Here is a 17,040-nt window from a genome sequence, read left to right on the forward strand (position 1 = left end):
TGGTGGGTAATGGGCTTTTAAATTTTTTCATTTTTAGCAATAATTAACTTTTTTGCACTATGTGGTGCTTCAGACTCATTTTGTACTATTCCTTGTCCCAGTTCTAGAATTGGCTCTTTCTCCAAGGAACTCTGGTTTCTTCAATTGAAGAATGTTCTTAGAAACCAAGACCTGGATGCTAGATGTGCTCATTGCTGCTGGGGTATCATTGCTTTAGACTTTCTCAGCTGTCAGAGCAAAGAAATATGTGACCATATAGTGACTGTGTATCTACATGTCACATCTACAAACACTTGTGTAAGCTAAGCTGGGCATGAGTTGGTGCTCACCTTAGTTCATTTGCCATGTGGATCATTCTGGTCTCCTCCCCTGCTTTATCTGTAACTCTCACTATCTGCCATCCATTTTCTTATTGTTTTGTTCCAGTAGATTCCAGTATACCTGTACAGCAGCATGAGAATTACTCACCTGTAACCCTGTGGAACAATGTTATCCACTAGAGCACAGTGCTCACATCCAATTTCCTTTGCCTTTAGAGACTGCTCTCATTTAGAGTTACTTGGGGCGAAACCTTTCCACTCACCCCTTTAAGAGGCAGTTTCTTATGTTTGTAATGCAGTTAGGTTGTTTGGTCATATTCTGTATTTTGTCTTGGGAGTTCCCAAACTCCTAGGTGTTGCATGTGTTTTTATTCTTAGTGCTGCAAAGTTCTATGGGTTTTGACAAATGCAGCGTTGTGTACCCACTATTATAATATCACAAGAAAATAGTTTATTAGGTGAAACAAAGGGGAGTTTATTATGTTATCTAACCATTCTTCCCCCTGAAATCCCTGGCACACCCTGACCTTTTTAACAGTTCTCATAGTTTTGTCTTTTCCGAAATGTCTGATTTAGAATCATGGAGATGATGTATCTATCCTTTGCAGACAAGCTTCTTTCACTCAGCAACCTGCATTTAAGTTTCCTCCATGTCTTTTCAGGACTTGACAGATTTTTTTTTTTGTACCCAAGGGTGCTCCCACTGAGCCACATCCCCAGCCTTTTTACAATTTTTTAAAATTTTCAGGCAGGGTCTTGCTAAGTTGTTTATGGCTTTGTTAAGTTGCTCAGGCTGGCTTTGAACTTGCCATTCCCCTACCTCAGCCTCCTTAGCCACTGGGGTTCCAGACTTGTGCCATCACACCTGGCTTAACAGATCATTTTTTTAAAAAATCACTGAATAACAAACATCCTATTGTTGGGGTATACAAGTTTCTTTATCCATTCACTTCCTGAAGGACCCTATTGGTTCTAGTTTTGGGCAATTATGAATAAAAGTAGAATAATATGTGTAAATGTCCACATAGTCAATATAAGTTTTAAAATCAATTGAGCATTTACCTAAATGCATTATTGCTGGGTCATATAATAAGACTATGTTTAACTTTTTTTTTAAATGCCAAATGGTATTCCAAATCATTTTTGCATTCCCACCAGCGATGAATGAGAGTTCCTGTTTTTCAGCATCTTTTCTGCCATTTGGTAGGCTTTTGAGTTTTACACATTCTAATAGATGTGTAGTGTTATCATAATTTGCAATTTCTTAGTGACAAATGGTACATCTTTACATATGCTTGTCATCTATATTATCAAGTCAGATCTTAATTGCTTAATTGGGTTTTCTAATTGTTGAAGTTTAAGAATTCTTTGTATATTTTGGCTTTACATCTTATATCCAAATGTTTTACATATCTACATGATAAATGTGCTTATTTCATCCTTATTCCTGAAGGGAATCTTGCTGAGTATACAGTCCTAGACTGACAGCTGCTTGTCCCTCTTTCTGAAGGTTTTATTGTAGTTTGTTCTGGTTTGCATTGTCATCGTTGAAGACTCTGCTGTCATTGTGACCTTTTTTTTGGTCAGTGGTGTGTATGTTCTCTCTAGTTGCTTTTGGGGTCGTATCACTACCTTTGATGTTCTGCTGTTTCATTTTTACATGTCTAGGCATGTTTTTATTTATCCTGATGTGTTTTGCTTCCTGGAGTTGTGAATTCTTGTATATATAAGTGTGTGTGTGTGTGTGTGTGTGTGTGTGTGTGTGTGTGTGAGAGAGAGAGAGAGAGAGAGAGAGAGAAAGAGAGACAGACACAGATTTGTTTTGAGACAGGGTCTTACAATGTTTCACAGGCTGGCCTTGAACTTGTGATCCTCCTGCCTCAGTCTACTGAGTAGCTGGGATCACAGGTGTGGACCACCATGCCCAGCCTCTTCTATTCTTTTTATTTTCCCTTTCTGGCTCTCTGATTAACTACATGCTGGATCTTCTCATTCTACTCTCTTATCCTCTATTTTATATTTTCATTCTTAAATTTGCCACTTAATCCACTCAATTTCATACTCCAACAATTATTTTTTTTTCGTTTTTATGATCTCCATTTGCTTTTTTCCTTGAATATTTCTGACCATTCCTAGTTTTGCCACTGTATATTCAGTTTGTAATTGAACCCTCTACTTCTTCATACTTTGTTCCAGATATTCTGGATCTTACAATTCCAACTCCTCTGTTCTTAGAGACTGTGCATTCTGACTCTATTGCTTGCCTTCCTTGGTGTCTGCCAGTCTTTGCTTGATTTAAAACCATGTGGCTAACATGGCGAGCCTTGCCTTCAGGTAGCATTTGCTTCTGCCTCTGCAGGTAGTCAAGGGGCTTCCCTGAACCAGGATTACTCTGGATGCCCTAAAGATTTTTGATGAGAGGAAGAGTCTCAAAAGTCTACTTTTTTTGTTTGTTTGTTTTCTTGCTTGTTTTTTTGTTTGTGGTACTAGGGATTCAACCCAGGGCCTCGCACAGGCCAGCAGGTACTCTACCACTGAGCCACATGTCCAGCCCCTCAGAAGTTATCTTCTTGCTGCTTTCCAAGCCCAGTATCCCTGCAGCACAGTTGCTGTGTTTATCTGTCCTCATGGTCACTCTTCCCTCCTTCTGGGTGCACGGCAGGGCAGCTTTGCTTCTCCACGGCTCTGACTCTCTGCTTCTCCGCCAATGTACGTTCCTGGGTTTCTGTTTTCTGAGTGTTCCTGCAGTGGCTTTGGAACATTTCTAGTCTCTCTGGTTCCTAATTAAATTTTAACTTTTAATTTGGCAGAAAGGGATATGGGGAGAAAGGCTGGGCTGTCTTTTATGGCCCTTTTGCAAGAATAGATGTGCCTTAAAGCATCTCAAGTGTGGTAAAGTTACACTCTACTGTAAAGTGTAGTATTCTGTTTTTTGTGTCAGCTTGTCCTTCTGTTAAGCAGGCTTTTTTTTTTTCTTATGACCACATCACTAATGCTGCACTGATCATCCTTGATGGGTCTTCTTGCAACGCGTGTCTCTCCAGACCTCACACCTGCTAGTTGTAGGGGTTGATAGCACTCCTGTTGCTCCAGGTGTGAGAAAATGGATCTCTTGCATACAGTTGTCAATATGTACCAAAATTAAACATATGTACATACAAAGACTCAATAATTCTACTTCCAGGAATTTGTCTTGCCAATATTTTTTAGGTAATATCTTTATCACTGGGTGAAATTATGTTATGTTCGTGTTGTCTGTCATAATCATCATACAGAGAGGTTTCTTTTTAAAAATTGAGTTAAAGTCACACACAGCATACATAAACAACTGCCAATAGCTTAAGTTAAAAAAGCAGGCTGCAAAACAGTACCTTGAATACAATGCCTTGTTGGAAAAGTTTTGTAAAATTTTATCCATACTAATGATATTTTTGAAAGATTTTTTTCACCAAGCTGCTGTGTGTAGCTATCTTCTGTGGTCAGCAGAGGGTCTGTTAGAACTTTTGTTTCCTGCTTCAAAATGTCTGTATTGCTTGAGGCTTTGTTTGTTTGTTTGTTTGTTGTTTTGTTTTGTTTTTTAAATCACAAGTAGGAATTGTTTTAAGAAAAAATATTGCCATTTTGGAAAAATTTTTGTTAATGAAGAAAGAAGTATTTGAAAAAATTTCCAATATCTGAATATTGAAATATTTTTTGATACAATAAACCTTGTTTCTGGAAGCCCTGTTACTTCATGGTAGTTATTATACTCCTTGTTAAGCAAGAGTATGTCAAAATGCCCTGCATGTACCAATTGTCATTTGTGATTTGAGATATGAAAGGGCTGTATATTTACATACTGTAGTAAGAGAGTGTGAATAAAAATAAAAATTGTGGTTTAAAGTTAATTTCAAGTAGAAGCCCCCTATACATTTTAGGAAATTTAATGAAATGGTTGAATGGATAGGGGGTGGGGGAGGGGCAGGGAAAGAAGCTGGATGCTGGGAAAGGGACACCAGGTCTGTGTGGAGGTTGAAGGGGTTTTTTTTGTTGTTGTTTTGTTTTTTGTCTTTGAGCTGAGATCAGAGCTGCACATTGGTGACTCGTGCAGAGAGGAAAATAAATTTTTCTTCCAGCTGTGTTTTGTAAGCAGGAGGAGAGACTTTTTGAAGGACATGATGACTCAGAAGCTACCTTTGAATTTTGTTTGCAGAACATGGTTAGCTGCACTTTGCAGAGAAGGGCTGAACATGAATTGTGACTGTGAAGGCATGTGTGGAGCCAAGAAACAGAAGAACATGAGAGCTGTCCCACAGCAGAAGCAGGGTGTCTCTTAGATAGGATGTCATTCTGCTAATTGAGAAGAACAATAACCATGATTTATAATTAATATCCAATTTATGGTCTGGATTCTTTATGTACTGACTACAATAGTACAGTATATTTTTCTGTGTATACCCTGGTGACCTATTCAGAGTAAGTGTGTTTGGGGAAATTTATGGTACTAAATTTGTAGTTATATGTTAAGTTCATCCAGCTCTTCTATTTATTATTTTCTTTTTATTGCAAACCTGTCTTGGGAAAGCTGTTGGAGAATCAGGGACTTGGTTGCTGATTATCCAGGGATCCATCCTATTTGGAAAAGGCACAGCAGGTGGCAAATATCATGGGTTAATATAAACAGAATAGGTTGTAATGTAGTATAAAAAACATTATACTAAAGATTTCTCTACCTGGGATGTGAAGGTGAGGGTGAAATTTTTCTCCAGAGGTCTTGGTATTAGTTGGATACTCTGTTGCTATTATTATTAACTGGATTCATTTTTAGGTCTGGATTTTCATTGGCCAAGTTTGCAGACCTTGTCACTGCCAACATAGGTGGAAGAAGGGTCCTTTTTCTTGCCCTATTGTTCTTCATTGCCCTCTCTGTGCCTCATCCTTGAGGCATGAGCGCAGACATTCCTCAGGTTCTTGGGCTTTTCCTTTAGTTCAGGGACAGCAACTGGGGTGACTTTGGAGTGGAGCAACAGTCTCCTGCAACACTGCAAATCAGTGAGGGCTCAACTCGCCTGTCCTGCTCTCCTTATTCTGAATACTTGGCAGAGACCCATCACAGTAATATCCAAAAAGGTATAAAGAACAAAAGGACAGAGAATGGCAGGACAGGGGGCAGAGCAGGAAAGCAGCAGGGGAGGGCCACTTGAGGAGAAGATCCCCGAGTGGTCACGCCCCTGTTTCACACTGGGCTTTGTGCTGAAACTGGTTCACAGATCCTCGTGTCAGTCGGTGTCATTTCATTTTCTATGTACGGATGAGAGAGAAGAGTGGAATGGTTTCTGTTCCTTGCTGGATGGAGAGTGTTTCTTCAGGGTTCCTTGGAAGGCAAATGAGTAGCCTCAGAGTTGGAAGACAATGTCACATTCTAGGGGATGACACGTTGAACTGGAAGTCGGGCTCATGAAATGAATTGAACTCGCGTGACAGAGGCATTAGAAACCTCTCTGCATATTTGAAGTGAGTAGCTGTCTATTTTTCATACCTACTGGTAAATAATATATAATCTAAATGTCAATAAGAACTGAGAGCCATAGAATAAAATGCAATATTGTGTGTTAAGATACTACTTATCTGTCCTGGTTAAATTACCTGCAACATATTCTGTGGAGTAATGCAATAGAACCTCATGAATATCTGAATCCAATCTGATCAGCTCAAACTAAATGAAACTGTATTGAACAGGGCGGGAGAATGAAGGAACCTCAGCTTACCTTCCTCAAAGGAGCTTAGTCTCTAGGTGGACTGAGAAGTGTCATCAGAACACAGAAAATACTAGGCTCCCAGCTCTCATGGAGTTTCTGAATTTGAGACTGAATTACTTTAGGTTCTACTTGTTTTGAAGTATAGCTCACCTGGATACCCATTTTCTTGGGAAATGAGTAAGAAGAGAATAAGGGTGAAAGTATATCCATGAATTCTTTTATTAAATAGTTTAGGCATAAAGTATATCAAATAACAGAATAAATATTCATTTGCTACCACCCAAGCTTAAGAAGCAAGACATTGCCAATAAAACGATTCTTCTGCCATTCCAGTCCTTTCCCTCCATTCTACACGAACACAGATTTTTAAATCAAGCTTCATGTAGATTGTATCTCGAAGGTCATTTTACACCTTTCTTTTGTGACTCAACCTCTGTAACAAGGAGTGGTATTGCTGGGCCATGAGTGTGTCCATCCTGAACTCCGCTCAGCCTCCCCAAGTCACTCCTAGAGACTTCGCGGTCTGCACTCTCCAGCGTGGGGCATTCCCATTCTTCTCTTCATGGCTGTTGGCAAATATTGATTTGAACAAATTTGACAAAAATGAAATGTTGTCATTTTAATTGTGTTGTTCTGATGATCAGTGAGGTCAAGTGTATTTTGTTGGCATTCATTTTTTTGTTGAATTTGCTTGGAAATTACCTTTAGTATCCCGTTTTTCATAAGAATGCATATAAGCTAATCATATGCATTTTGAACATTTCCTAGTGCTTCAGATAAAATATCCCACCATTTTCACTGTAATTTAAATGTCAGTGACATACTGTTTTGCAAGAATATATATAGCAGTTTGACTTTACATATCTGATTTTGAAAGACTGTCATTTTATAGATTCATTGTTCCTTTACATAATAAAGCCCTGGAGCTCCCTGTTAGGCGCAGCCTGAGAGGAAAGGGTAGAGTGTTGAAGTTAGAGACCTGGCCCGGAACCTGGCTCCCCACACCGGGATCTGAGCCTTGAAATCTGCTTTCCCTCTTCAAGCCATGGTCTCTGCCTCTCCTGCCCTCAGCGGGGGTTGAGAACACTATGGATGGAGTGTCCTGTACAATGCCGTGCCTAGCACACACTGGCAGAAAATTGACGTTATTACAGTTAAGCAAAAGAAATGTCTTGGAAGCACATTTCCTATTTTGCCTTCCACCCATTACCTGCATGGAATCTCAAGCAGGGTTTCCATGCACAAAAAGAGTGAAATAGGTGTGTGTTTTGGTGTTTTTTCAAAAGCATTACCCCTACTTTAGGTTGGAGGAGGCTTTTTGATATTTTATCATGTTATTTTTTTCCTCTGTAGTAAATCTGAGAGGTAGGGCAGGATCCTTATTTATTCCCATTTTCCTGATAAGGAAAATCCATGGTAGAGCCAGGACAGGAAGCAGTTCCAGATTTCCACTCTAGGGGGCAGTGTCTCTGGTTGTCTTTTATGTTTAAGCTGATTTTTGTCCTTGAAGTGAAGGGCCTGGCTCCGGAGTCGAGTTCCTGGGCTCTAATCCTTGCTCTGCTGCTTGATAAGTGACCTATCTGGCAAGTTATGTGACCTTCATATGCAATAGTCTTATTTGTAGAGTGGGGGAAACTCTCCCACTTCATGGGGGTGCTGTGAAGTTTAAAAAACGTGTAAAGAGCTTAGGGTGCAGATACAAAGTGGCATGTCATTAAAATTTAACCATTAAGTAACCCAGGTTTGGGGGGAGATGGAAGTGGATGAAAGGTAAGGCTGGCCCTGATCATGTTGATAGCAGGGTGATGGCACAAGGGGATTTGCTATTTGATGTTTTTATTTCTGAAAATTTCTTCCATAATAAAAACTAAAAGCATGTATGATTAAAAAACAATTTTGCCATTTACACTTTTTGGTTTCTGAATTCTTTCCTTTAGATGCTTTTTAGGAGTAGGATCAGCAGTGGGATGTCTTACAATCATGGTAGAATGTGGCTGAACTGCTTTGGTACCTTGTGGCTACAATCCATGATCACACCAGTTTCATCAGAGCTTCAAACGACATGGGGTATCACAATGACATGTTTTGCATCCAATGTTATAAATAAAATTATACCTCACAATTATTTTAATGCCCCCTTTTTGCTTAGTAGAAACTGAGCATTTCCTTAATTGTGTTTAGTGGTGGTTATCATTTTAAAAAATCTCTATATATCTACTTATGTGCTTGGCACTTTCACCCATCAGGGCTTTACAGACTCCATAGAGGAGTGGTAGAAAAAACTTATTTTAGCTGCCTAATTTTTAAGTGAGGGAGAAACTGTCCTCACTAGGTGGCTCTTAATATTTGGTTTTTAAAATTCCTTTTTCAATATATATTCATGGCAAAAATGTTTTTGATACTTTAAAAATCCAAAATGCAGGAATGCTTGTGATTGCCATAGTATCTCGATTTTGAGTGCTTTTGATTCCTGGGGGTCAAGTTTTATGCTGTAAGTACTGGGCCAAGCGTGGTCAGTTACTCTGAGGTGCAGCCTCTGCTGCTCCTCATTCAGTGCTCCTCACCATGGTGTCCCTTTCATTGTGGACATCTGCTGTAGGAGGCCAGGCTGCAGTGGTCCCTTGTCAGTGAGATTTGGCCTCAGTAAATTTTCAGGTGTTTTTCTGGAAGGACAAGGAAACAATTCTGCTCCTGGTGTCTCTACCTACATGATGAATGTACTTGCCTCTTCTCTTTATTTCCCACTTTTCATGATACCAATTATAACTGCTAATTCCAATTCAGAGTATGCTCACGAGTCATCTCTAGAGCTTTTGAAATAGGATCAACTGGTTTTAAGAAGACTCCTGAGTGGTCTGATATTTTTCAGGAATTTGAGTTTTATGGGATTGGCACTTTTGTATTAATTTTAATTATTATGACCCTTTTAAGAAAATTTGGATGCTAAATCTTCATATCATATATTAGTTTATTTAAACTCTACGGGTTTCTTCTTTTAAAACCATGATTTGTAAGATAGCTTTTTACTATGGGTTTCTTATGTATTTGAGAGTCAAGTTTTATGCCATCTTCTAAGTAACCATGGGGACTGAATGGTGACAGTGCATGAAGTCTTTCATTACTCATGTTCACATTATTTACTACTTGGCAAATGGTACCAGGGCATAACAGTATTTTATTTGTCATACTTGCATGAGGACTTTCTTATGAAAAGCTTTTATGGTACGTAACATGTACATAAATTCTCATATAATCAATCTTTTGAGGTACTTCCTATAGTATTGTTTTTTCATTTTTCATTTTTGGGGAAAACATTCAAGATAGGAAAAGTTGGAAGATCATGTTGATCACTTAAAGGTTACCATGCCAACTTGAATGCAAGTTCTGTTATAATTTTTGTTTGTAATCTTTAGAAAATTTAAATTTTAAACCTTAATTTATGACTTGAGATTGAGATAGTTTCTAACCTGGTTATTAGACTTAAAAAAATTGAGTAAAAGCTCCTCTTAAAAGATCTGAAACTTCTAACCAGGAAAAAGTAGAGTTTTAAAAGTATTGTGTGTTAAAAAAAAATTGTGCAAATTGTGCCTATGGATGTCTGTGGATAGGTTGCATACATTTTATAAAACTCATATAATATTTATGAAAACATTCTGGTTAAATAAAAAACAAAATGGTTAGCTTTTGAGTTTTTCAAAAGATTTTTTGTCTTAGGGAAGATATGTTACTTGTTATGCTGACAATAGGTTAAATCCCAGATCGGAGGAGCCGGGCTGTAGTCATGGATTCACACACCTGTCTGCAATCCTGGCTTGCTAGGAAAGCTGAAACAGTGAGTTTACAGAGGAAGAGCTTGCTGCACCTTGGGACTGCTGAGAGTGCCTTCCTGCTGAAGTGTGTTCTTTGCTCAAGCTCAGAGTTTTTCTGGCTGTAGCTGCACACTGCCTCACTACTGGTTTTACCCACATCTGGGACCTTTTCCTGCCTGTCACTGTGGCTCTTGCTCCTCCATGTCCCATGCTGAGCCTGAGAAAGCAACTGGCTGGCTCTTGCCCCTGTGGTGTCTAGAGGTGGACCTGGGCCCAGCCTTGTTGCCCTCCTGGCCTCCACTTCTGGTGGATGTGGACTTCTTGGGCCCTCTTCCTTTTCAAGGACTGGGTTCCTGAAGGTCAGTGGACTGGGACCTCCGGTGTGGGAAGGTGCTGCCTTCACCTCCTCCCCCTTTGCACAGCAGCCCTGGACTTTGTTCAAACAATTTCCTGGCTTACCTTTTTTGGGTCAAGTTTTCTTATTTTAAAATTTCACTGTGGTTAAATCTGAGTTAAAAATGAATGATTTGGAGAATAAGTCAATAAATGGCAGACTTTCTTCATCCCAGGTCTACGTTTTACCCCTGTACGTCTGAGGGGCAGTGGGGCATGGAGTTAAAAGTTAGGGACTCGTAAGCCAGACCATTTTTTTTGTAATACTGATTCTGCTGGTTACTTCTGTGTGATCTTGGGCAAGTTACTTAAGCTCTTTGTGTCTGAAACTGTTTGGAGTTGGTGAAGTTGAATAAGTGTAAAGGGTCTGGGACAGTATCTGGCACAAACGGTTACACAATGCCACTGTTGCTGCCTCCACCCAGTGGCTGGGCCTGTGACTTGGCACTTCTGTCACTCTCATTACAGCTCTGGCCTCTGCTCTCTTGCCCTGGTGAAGCTTCCACTTTGGCCCGTTACTTTAGGATCCTAAAACAATGTGCTAACATACATATTTTAGGATGTTTATGATGAAAATACCGACACTTTTATCACAGAATGCACAACTCTGTCTGGGCGTAATGCCGTAAGGTCCTGGTGGGTAGTGTTCTGGGGATTCCAGGCCAGCTGTCCTTGGAATTGACATATTGATTAGCTTCTGAGTTTGGTGTCCCCTCTGCTTTCCAGGTGTCAGCACCCACGTGTGCCTGACGGTGAGAAACAGTTGAGTCACTGAGCAGCTGAAGTCCACTCGGCAGTCTCTCTTCCTTATGGAAATGGGGTTCTGAAATTCTGTATTGTTCTTTTTTTAGAAACCATGCCATCCTCAAAGCCTCATCCACCTGTTGTGGGCAAAGTGACTCATCACAGCATTGAGTTATACTGGGATCTGGAAAAGAAGGAGAAACGGCAAGGTCCTCAGGAACAGTGGCTTAGATTCTCAATTGAGGAAGAAGACCCCAAAACGCACACTTACGGTATCATTTATACGTAGGTGCAACGTTGGATTGCTTACCATTTTGCTTTGGTTTCCTGATCGTCTAAAGCAATTTCTATTATCTCTGAAAAGCCATTGCTTGTTTTGAAATTAGAAGAATGAGTCAGCACAATTTGCATTCATGCTGTTTTCTGAATTATAATTTTCAGAAAAAAGCATTAGCAGTGACTTTGAAATTAAGCCTCCTGTACCTTGAGAGCTTCTTTGACTTTGGAACTAATTTGAAGGTATGTTTTAGAAATCCAAAATGTAGAGAGAGAAACAGAAGATAGTCTGATGAAATTAAGCAAGGCTTCTAGCAGGTCATGTTCAGAGTTGTGGGATGAGCCCGAATGTGGTCCACGGTGGCCAACTTTCCTGATCTTACATTACTCAGTGTCCCCTTGCCATGTCTCTCCAGCTCCCTTCCTATGCACATGAGCACACACATGAAGCATGTAAACCTAAGTGTTAATATCTCCAATATTTGAGCAACATTTCTTTGTATCAGAGGGAGGAAAAGGTAATCTGAAATGTAGTTATCATGGGAAAATAATTCCTGGCTTGACCACCTGAAGATGTTATTGTAATCATGCCATATATTCCTCTGTGATGGTGGTTTGCCTCTAAAAGCATGAATCCCACTAGTTTTAAGAATTTCTATGGAGAAGGAAATGAGGTGTCACCTTTTTCCCTTAGCCCTCCTGCCACCGTTGCCTGTGGCCTGGAGGGAGCCATCCCAGGTGTTGCTTTGCTTCCTCTTGGCTCTTTCCTTCTGCTAGGTGGCCAGGTAGATGCTCACCTTGTCACAGGGAAGGCAGGTGCTCATGTCCCAGCATCATGTGTGCATGTGCACCGTTACATTCTCCCTCGAGACCAGGTTGCCCTGGGGCCAGGGAATGGCCTCGGATGCTGGCTGGTATTGCTGAGTGGTGGCCCCGCTGCAGACCCCAGCTCCAGGGACATGCCTGGGCTCCTGTGGTCCCTGAGAGACTCGGATGCTCCAACTTGACACTAGGTGGCAGGCGTGCACTATGTTAGTCTTGACCTCTTTTGTTCTGTTCTGGCCTGTGCTCTAGATTGCATTAAACCAGCGAATGTCTTCCTTTAAAAAAGCAATTATCCAGATCATCTGATGATGGGCCTGTGAATTTAGGAACTTCTTCCCGACTTGGGCTCCCCTCCACGGCTTTTCAGAGACGGCCACCTGGTTTTGTGAGCTGGCCCTCGGTGGTCCTCCTAGACCCTCTCATTAAGCAGGGCATTTTAGTCTGGTAGAATGCAAGCACCACCGTGGACCCTGGCCCACAATGCCCAACACCCTGGTCGCCTTCAGGAGTGGGCTTTGCTCCTCTTTTCCTGCCTTCTATTCCTTTGTTCTATCCTGTAGGTTAGAGATTTCTTGTTAAATCTCGTTTTGTCAAATTATCTCCAGCAGGTGTCCTTGGCCTGCAGGATGAAGGTCAAGCTCCTTAGACTAAGGTTTGCTTCTCTTCACAGTTTGCCCACCGCCTCTCCTGTTGCCTCATCTCTGAGCATGACCCTCCTATTAGGTCTGCTTCCTGTCTTGAACATGCCTTGACTTTTTCTACAGGTGTGTCTACTCTTCTCCCTGTGCGTCAAGTGTCCCCCTTCATCCCATCCTTTCTCCTGCCAGGTCAGAGTCTCCCTCGACTGAGAACGTCCCTGTGGTCTGCCCTGCCCATCCACTCCTGTGGTAACTGGCCCCATCTCTCATCTCTCCATCCACTGGCATGTATCATTCAGTGCCAGCAATGTGCCCGGGCACTGTCCTGGATGCTGAGGACATGGCACTGGGGACAGGCAGAAATTCCTTGTGGCGAGGAAGACTAGTCATAAATAAGTGTGCCAGGTGTGATCTCTTAAGGAGAAAAACCATAGGAAAAGCTGGGGTCTAGGTGGGGGGGGGATTTCACAAGAAGGTAACTTCTGAGTAAAGACTTGAAGGCAGTGGGGGTACCTGGAACATTGCAGGCAGAGCAAGTGGCCAGCGGAAAGCCTTGAGGTGGGAGAGGGCAGGCAGCGGTCCAGGGACTCGGGGGTGTCGTGAACAAGGGCGAGGTTGGTGAGGTCATGAGAGCCTGTGGGTTGGGGGAGGACCTCTGGCTTTTAATGTGAAGTGGGAAAGCCAAAGGAGAAGGGTACACGGGGCAGGCCTGGTCTGGCTCAGGCTCTGTGAGGACACACTGGCTGCAGGTTGAGCTCGGGCTGACGGGGGCAAGGCGGCATGCAGTGGGAAGGACCAATTAGGAAACTTGCAATAACTGAGGTGGGCGAAAGCAGAACATTTTGAGAAATGATTGAACTCAAAATACATTTTAGAGAGTTTAAAGACTTGCCAGTGTAGCTGGGGAGGCTGAGGCAGGAGGATTGATAGAGCCTGGATGCTCAGGGGCAGCCTGGGCAACAGTGGGACATCCTGTCTCAAAAAAAAAAAATAATTAAAACAGAGTTTGCCTGGTGGACTGACCTCATCACAAGCTGTCTGGGTTCTTTTACATGCACCTGGCCCTCCGGTTGCCGTTGGTTGCTCATGAGCTGCCAGCTGTCTTTAGGGCACTGCCCTGGGGTCTTTCCCTGCAGTGTTGGGCCTGAAGTATGCAGCTGTCTGAGAGGCAGCCTCCCCCACCCACGGAAGATCCCACTTGAAACTCAAATACATGCACGTTCAAACGTGGAACTTTGTCCTTTAAGGATAAGTGTCATGGGTTAGAATGATTACTTCTCCAGGGTACAAAACTGTATGCAAGCAAGGGGCCAGTCATGGGTGAGGACCTGTGGATAGGGAGGGCATGTGCTGGGAAGGGACAGAGGTGCCAGTGTGACCTGTCCTTTGTTCTCAAAGCATTAAAAAACCCATGACCAGCTCTGTACTGGACATAGACAGTATTCAAAAGTTGCTCCCCCCTGCCCTTGTCACAACCTACGCAGGATGCCTGTCAGATGACCTGGTGTCATCAGCAGTGTGTCGTGTCTCCTCCTGTCTAGGGGATATGCAACGAAGCACGTCATTGAAGGTCTGGAACCGAGGACACTATACAGATTCCGACTAAAGGTCACCAGCCCCTCTGGAGAATGCGAGTACAGCCGCATCATGTCGGTATCCACGACCAGTGAGTACACGGTGCTCGAGGCCGGCGAGTCCAGGGCACAGGCACGAGACGCAGTACAGAGGCAGTGTCCTGCCTTTCCCCGGCCTCACAGAGCATTCTTACTGCCCGGGCTTCCTGTAACGTGTGACCCAAGGGATGTCCATTATGCTTTCACAGAATGGGAGACGGCTGATTTTGTTCTAGGACTGTCCTGGTCGTGGACATTGGCACCAGGGCGGAGTTGCCTTGCTTAGGAAGAGGGCCACGAGTGTGTGCTTAGCCGCTGTGTGTTTGAGTGTCCTCTCTGAAGGGGTCAGTCTACTCAGTGTGTGTCTTGACTGGCCAGACACATCTGATTCTTGGGGTCCTGTGAGGAATGCACAGTGCTGCCCCCAGCCACAGAGTGTTCTGGAAGGAATCCTTGCAGAGGGGGTGTCCAGGGAGGCTGGCCACAGTGCCTTTGACCACTTTGTCCTTTTCCCAGTTTTATAGTACCTTCTGAGATTGACGTTTGAAAACATTTTAACGATACAGTGTTCAGTGTCATCTTTGAGTTACCATATTGAACAGGTTAAAATGATCAGAAAAGTCCTTCATGGCCACTCACAATACATACAGATCAGTCTTTTTTGGGTTATATAAAGAAAATATTCCTTTTGTGAGGAAAGTATTTTTCAGTTATATTCAGTGTGACATTTGGCTTTTATGTACATTTTATGTGGCTTTTGATTGTGTCCTTTAGGCATTTATTTATGAGTGGGAGTTAAGAGTATGAAAAGAAATGTTGGCTTTCTTGGCTCACACTGGTGTCTATCAGGAAATACTGGGGCCCATCCACCTGGACCTATAGGGGAAGTGATCATGGCTGTTCTGAAACCAACTGTGGTGGGCTTCAGGTGGTCACTAGTACCCTCTTAGTAGCACAGCAAAGCCAGAGCACGGACTTCCAGGTCTTCTGGCTGGAGTTTCCCTGTTGCTGGTATGCCACGTGGAAATCCTTCAGGAAGGCAGAGAGCAGCGGACTGCCTAGCTGCCACGGGTTCTTGTGCCTGTGGGCAAGGTGTGCCTCCTCCTGCCTAGCTGCCTGGGGACAGGCTGCAGACATAGCTGGTCCAGATGCTTGTGCTTACCCCCCACAGCTTCTGTGGGCAGTTAGATAAGACCCCTATGGAACCAGGGCATGCTGGTGATGGCCCACTGTGCTGGAGTGTCACACTGTCTCATTGCTAGGTCCAGCACAAGTGCCTGCAGGCAGGCAGGCAGCCAGGCCTCCTGGGGTGCTACTGGGTGGTAGAAGTCAGGCATCCTCTGCTTTCTAAATGAGGCAGGCTCTGCTGGCGGGATGCTGATCCCTTATGCTATTGTTACAATATCGTGCAGACTCTTAAGGAGGCAGATCATGCTAAACAAAGAATTAAAAATGCACACATTATACAGAGCAAGTGAAAATGCTTCTGTGGGTTGATGATTTGCATTCGGTTGGAGAGCGTTTTAATGAATCACAAAAGCATGTACTTTGTTTGAATAAAGGATGCTCAGACTTTTTTTTTTTTCTTCCCAGGTAAAGTACATGAGACTCTTGCTTAAATGAGGCATGCAATTTTAATCAGCTGGGCCCTTAAAAAAGAAAGAAAAACAGCTGCTACTTGTTAATTGGAAAATATCTTCCCCAATGAGCTCATGATTTATTCACTACTTTTAATAAAGATCTAAATTCCACCAAGAAAGGTGTTATTGCCATATTATAATATCTGTGGGCACATCTTGCAACTAAATGACCCCCTTGCATAGAATGAATGATGGCTTCCCAAAGACTGCTGTGCCCTCCCCTTCCAGGTGTCCAGGCCACATGCATTACTTCTAGCTCAGAGGAGCATCCAAGGACGTTCGTACCAAAGAAGGATCAGTTTGATGTTTGTAATTGTAGCACTCATAACTCTTGGAAACAAAACATGCAAAGGCTTGCCTTCTTTATATTCAGTTGCACTTATCAATGGCATTCCCTGGGCTAGGCCCACAGGGTCTTAAAGGGCTTGGGGGTGAGTGGAGAGGAACATTCTGTCCACTCTGGAATTTCCTTTCTGTTCTTTGTGACTCCTGCCCAGAGTGGGAGTAGAAAGAATTGCTGTGCATTGCAAACAAAGGCCTTCTCATTTCTTTTCTGTGTCTGTCAAAAATTCGTGTAATCTCTTAAATGTATCTGTTTAAGGTTAGTTCACATGGATCCAGGGGACATTTTCGTTTTTCTTTGCCTCCTGGGGAGGAGGGTGAATGAGCTAGTGCTGAGAAGGGGCTCTTATTTCCTGACTAATGGCTATTGCTGTCTTCTGCTGAAACTCAGCAAGCAAGGAGTGATGAACAATTATGTTGTCTTTCCCTCTCTTCTATGAGGGGCCCCTTTGTTCTCAGAAAACGTGAAGTGCTGAGTACCTCCTACAGAAGCTGCAATAATACATAGATTTTAATTCTATCATAAAATCAAAATACCCTGGTCTTATAAGCACAAGATGAACTTACTGGGATGTCACATTTCCATGCTGCAGAGTTTCCTGGTCAGGATGTGCTAGGAAGCAACCCCCCATTGGGAGGGCCTCGCTGAGCAGGTAAGGTGGGTGATGTGGAATGGAGTCATCAGTGGACAGCTGTGGGATG

General features: G+C 42.7%; 1 protein-coding gene across 5 annotated transcripts in view; it reads left to right on the forward strand.

Annotated features, from left to right (window-relative positions):
- The window catches only part of Fank1 (fibronectin type III and ankyrin repeat domains 1), a 63,114-nt gene that overhangs the window by 25,572 nt on the left and 20,502 nt on the right, over positions 1-17,040 (forward strand). For 4 of the 5 annotated variants that reach the window (XM_015498394.2, XM_015498391.2, XM_048791370.1 and 1 more), the window contains exons 2-3: positions 11,112-11,289; positions 14,285-14,409. In XM_015498394.2, the coding sequence (XP_015353880.1) occupies positions 11,117-11,289; positions 14,285-14,409 (298 nt within the window). In that variant the 5' untranslated portion in view covers positions 11,112-11,116. Of the gene's footprint in view, positions 1-4,328; positions 5,814-11,111; positions 11,290-14,284; positions 14,410-17,040 lie in introns of those variants that run through there. The other variant, XM_048791371.1, reaches the window with a different exon arrangement.

Source organism: Marmota marmota, unplaced genomic scaffold, assembly GCF_001458135.2.
Source record: "Marmota marmota marmota unplaced genomic scaffold, marMar, whole genome shotgun sequence".
NCBI classification, from domain to species: domain Eukaryota; kingdom Metazoa; phylum Chordata; class Mammalia; order Rodentia; family Sciuridae; genus Marmota; species Marmota marmota.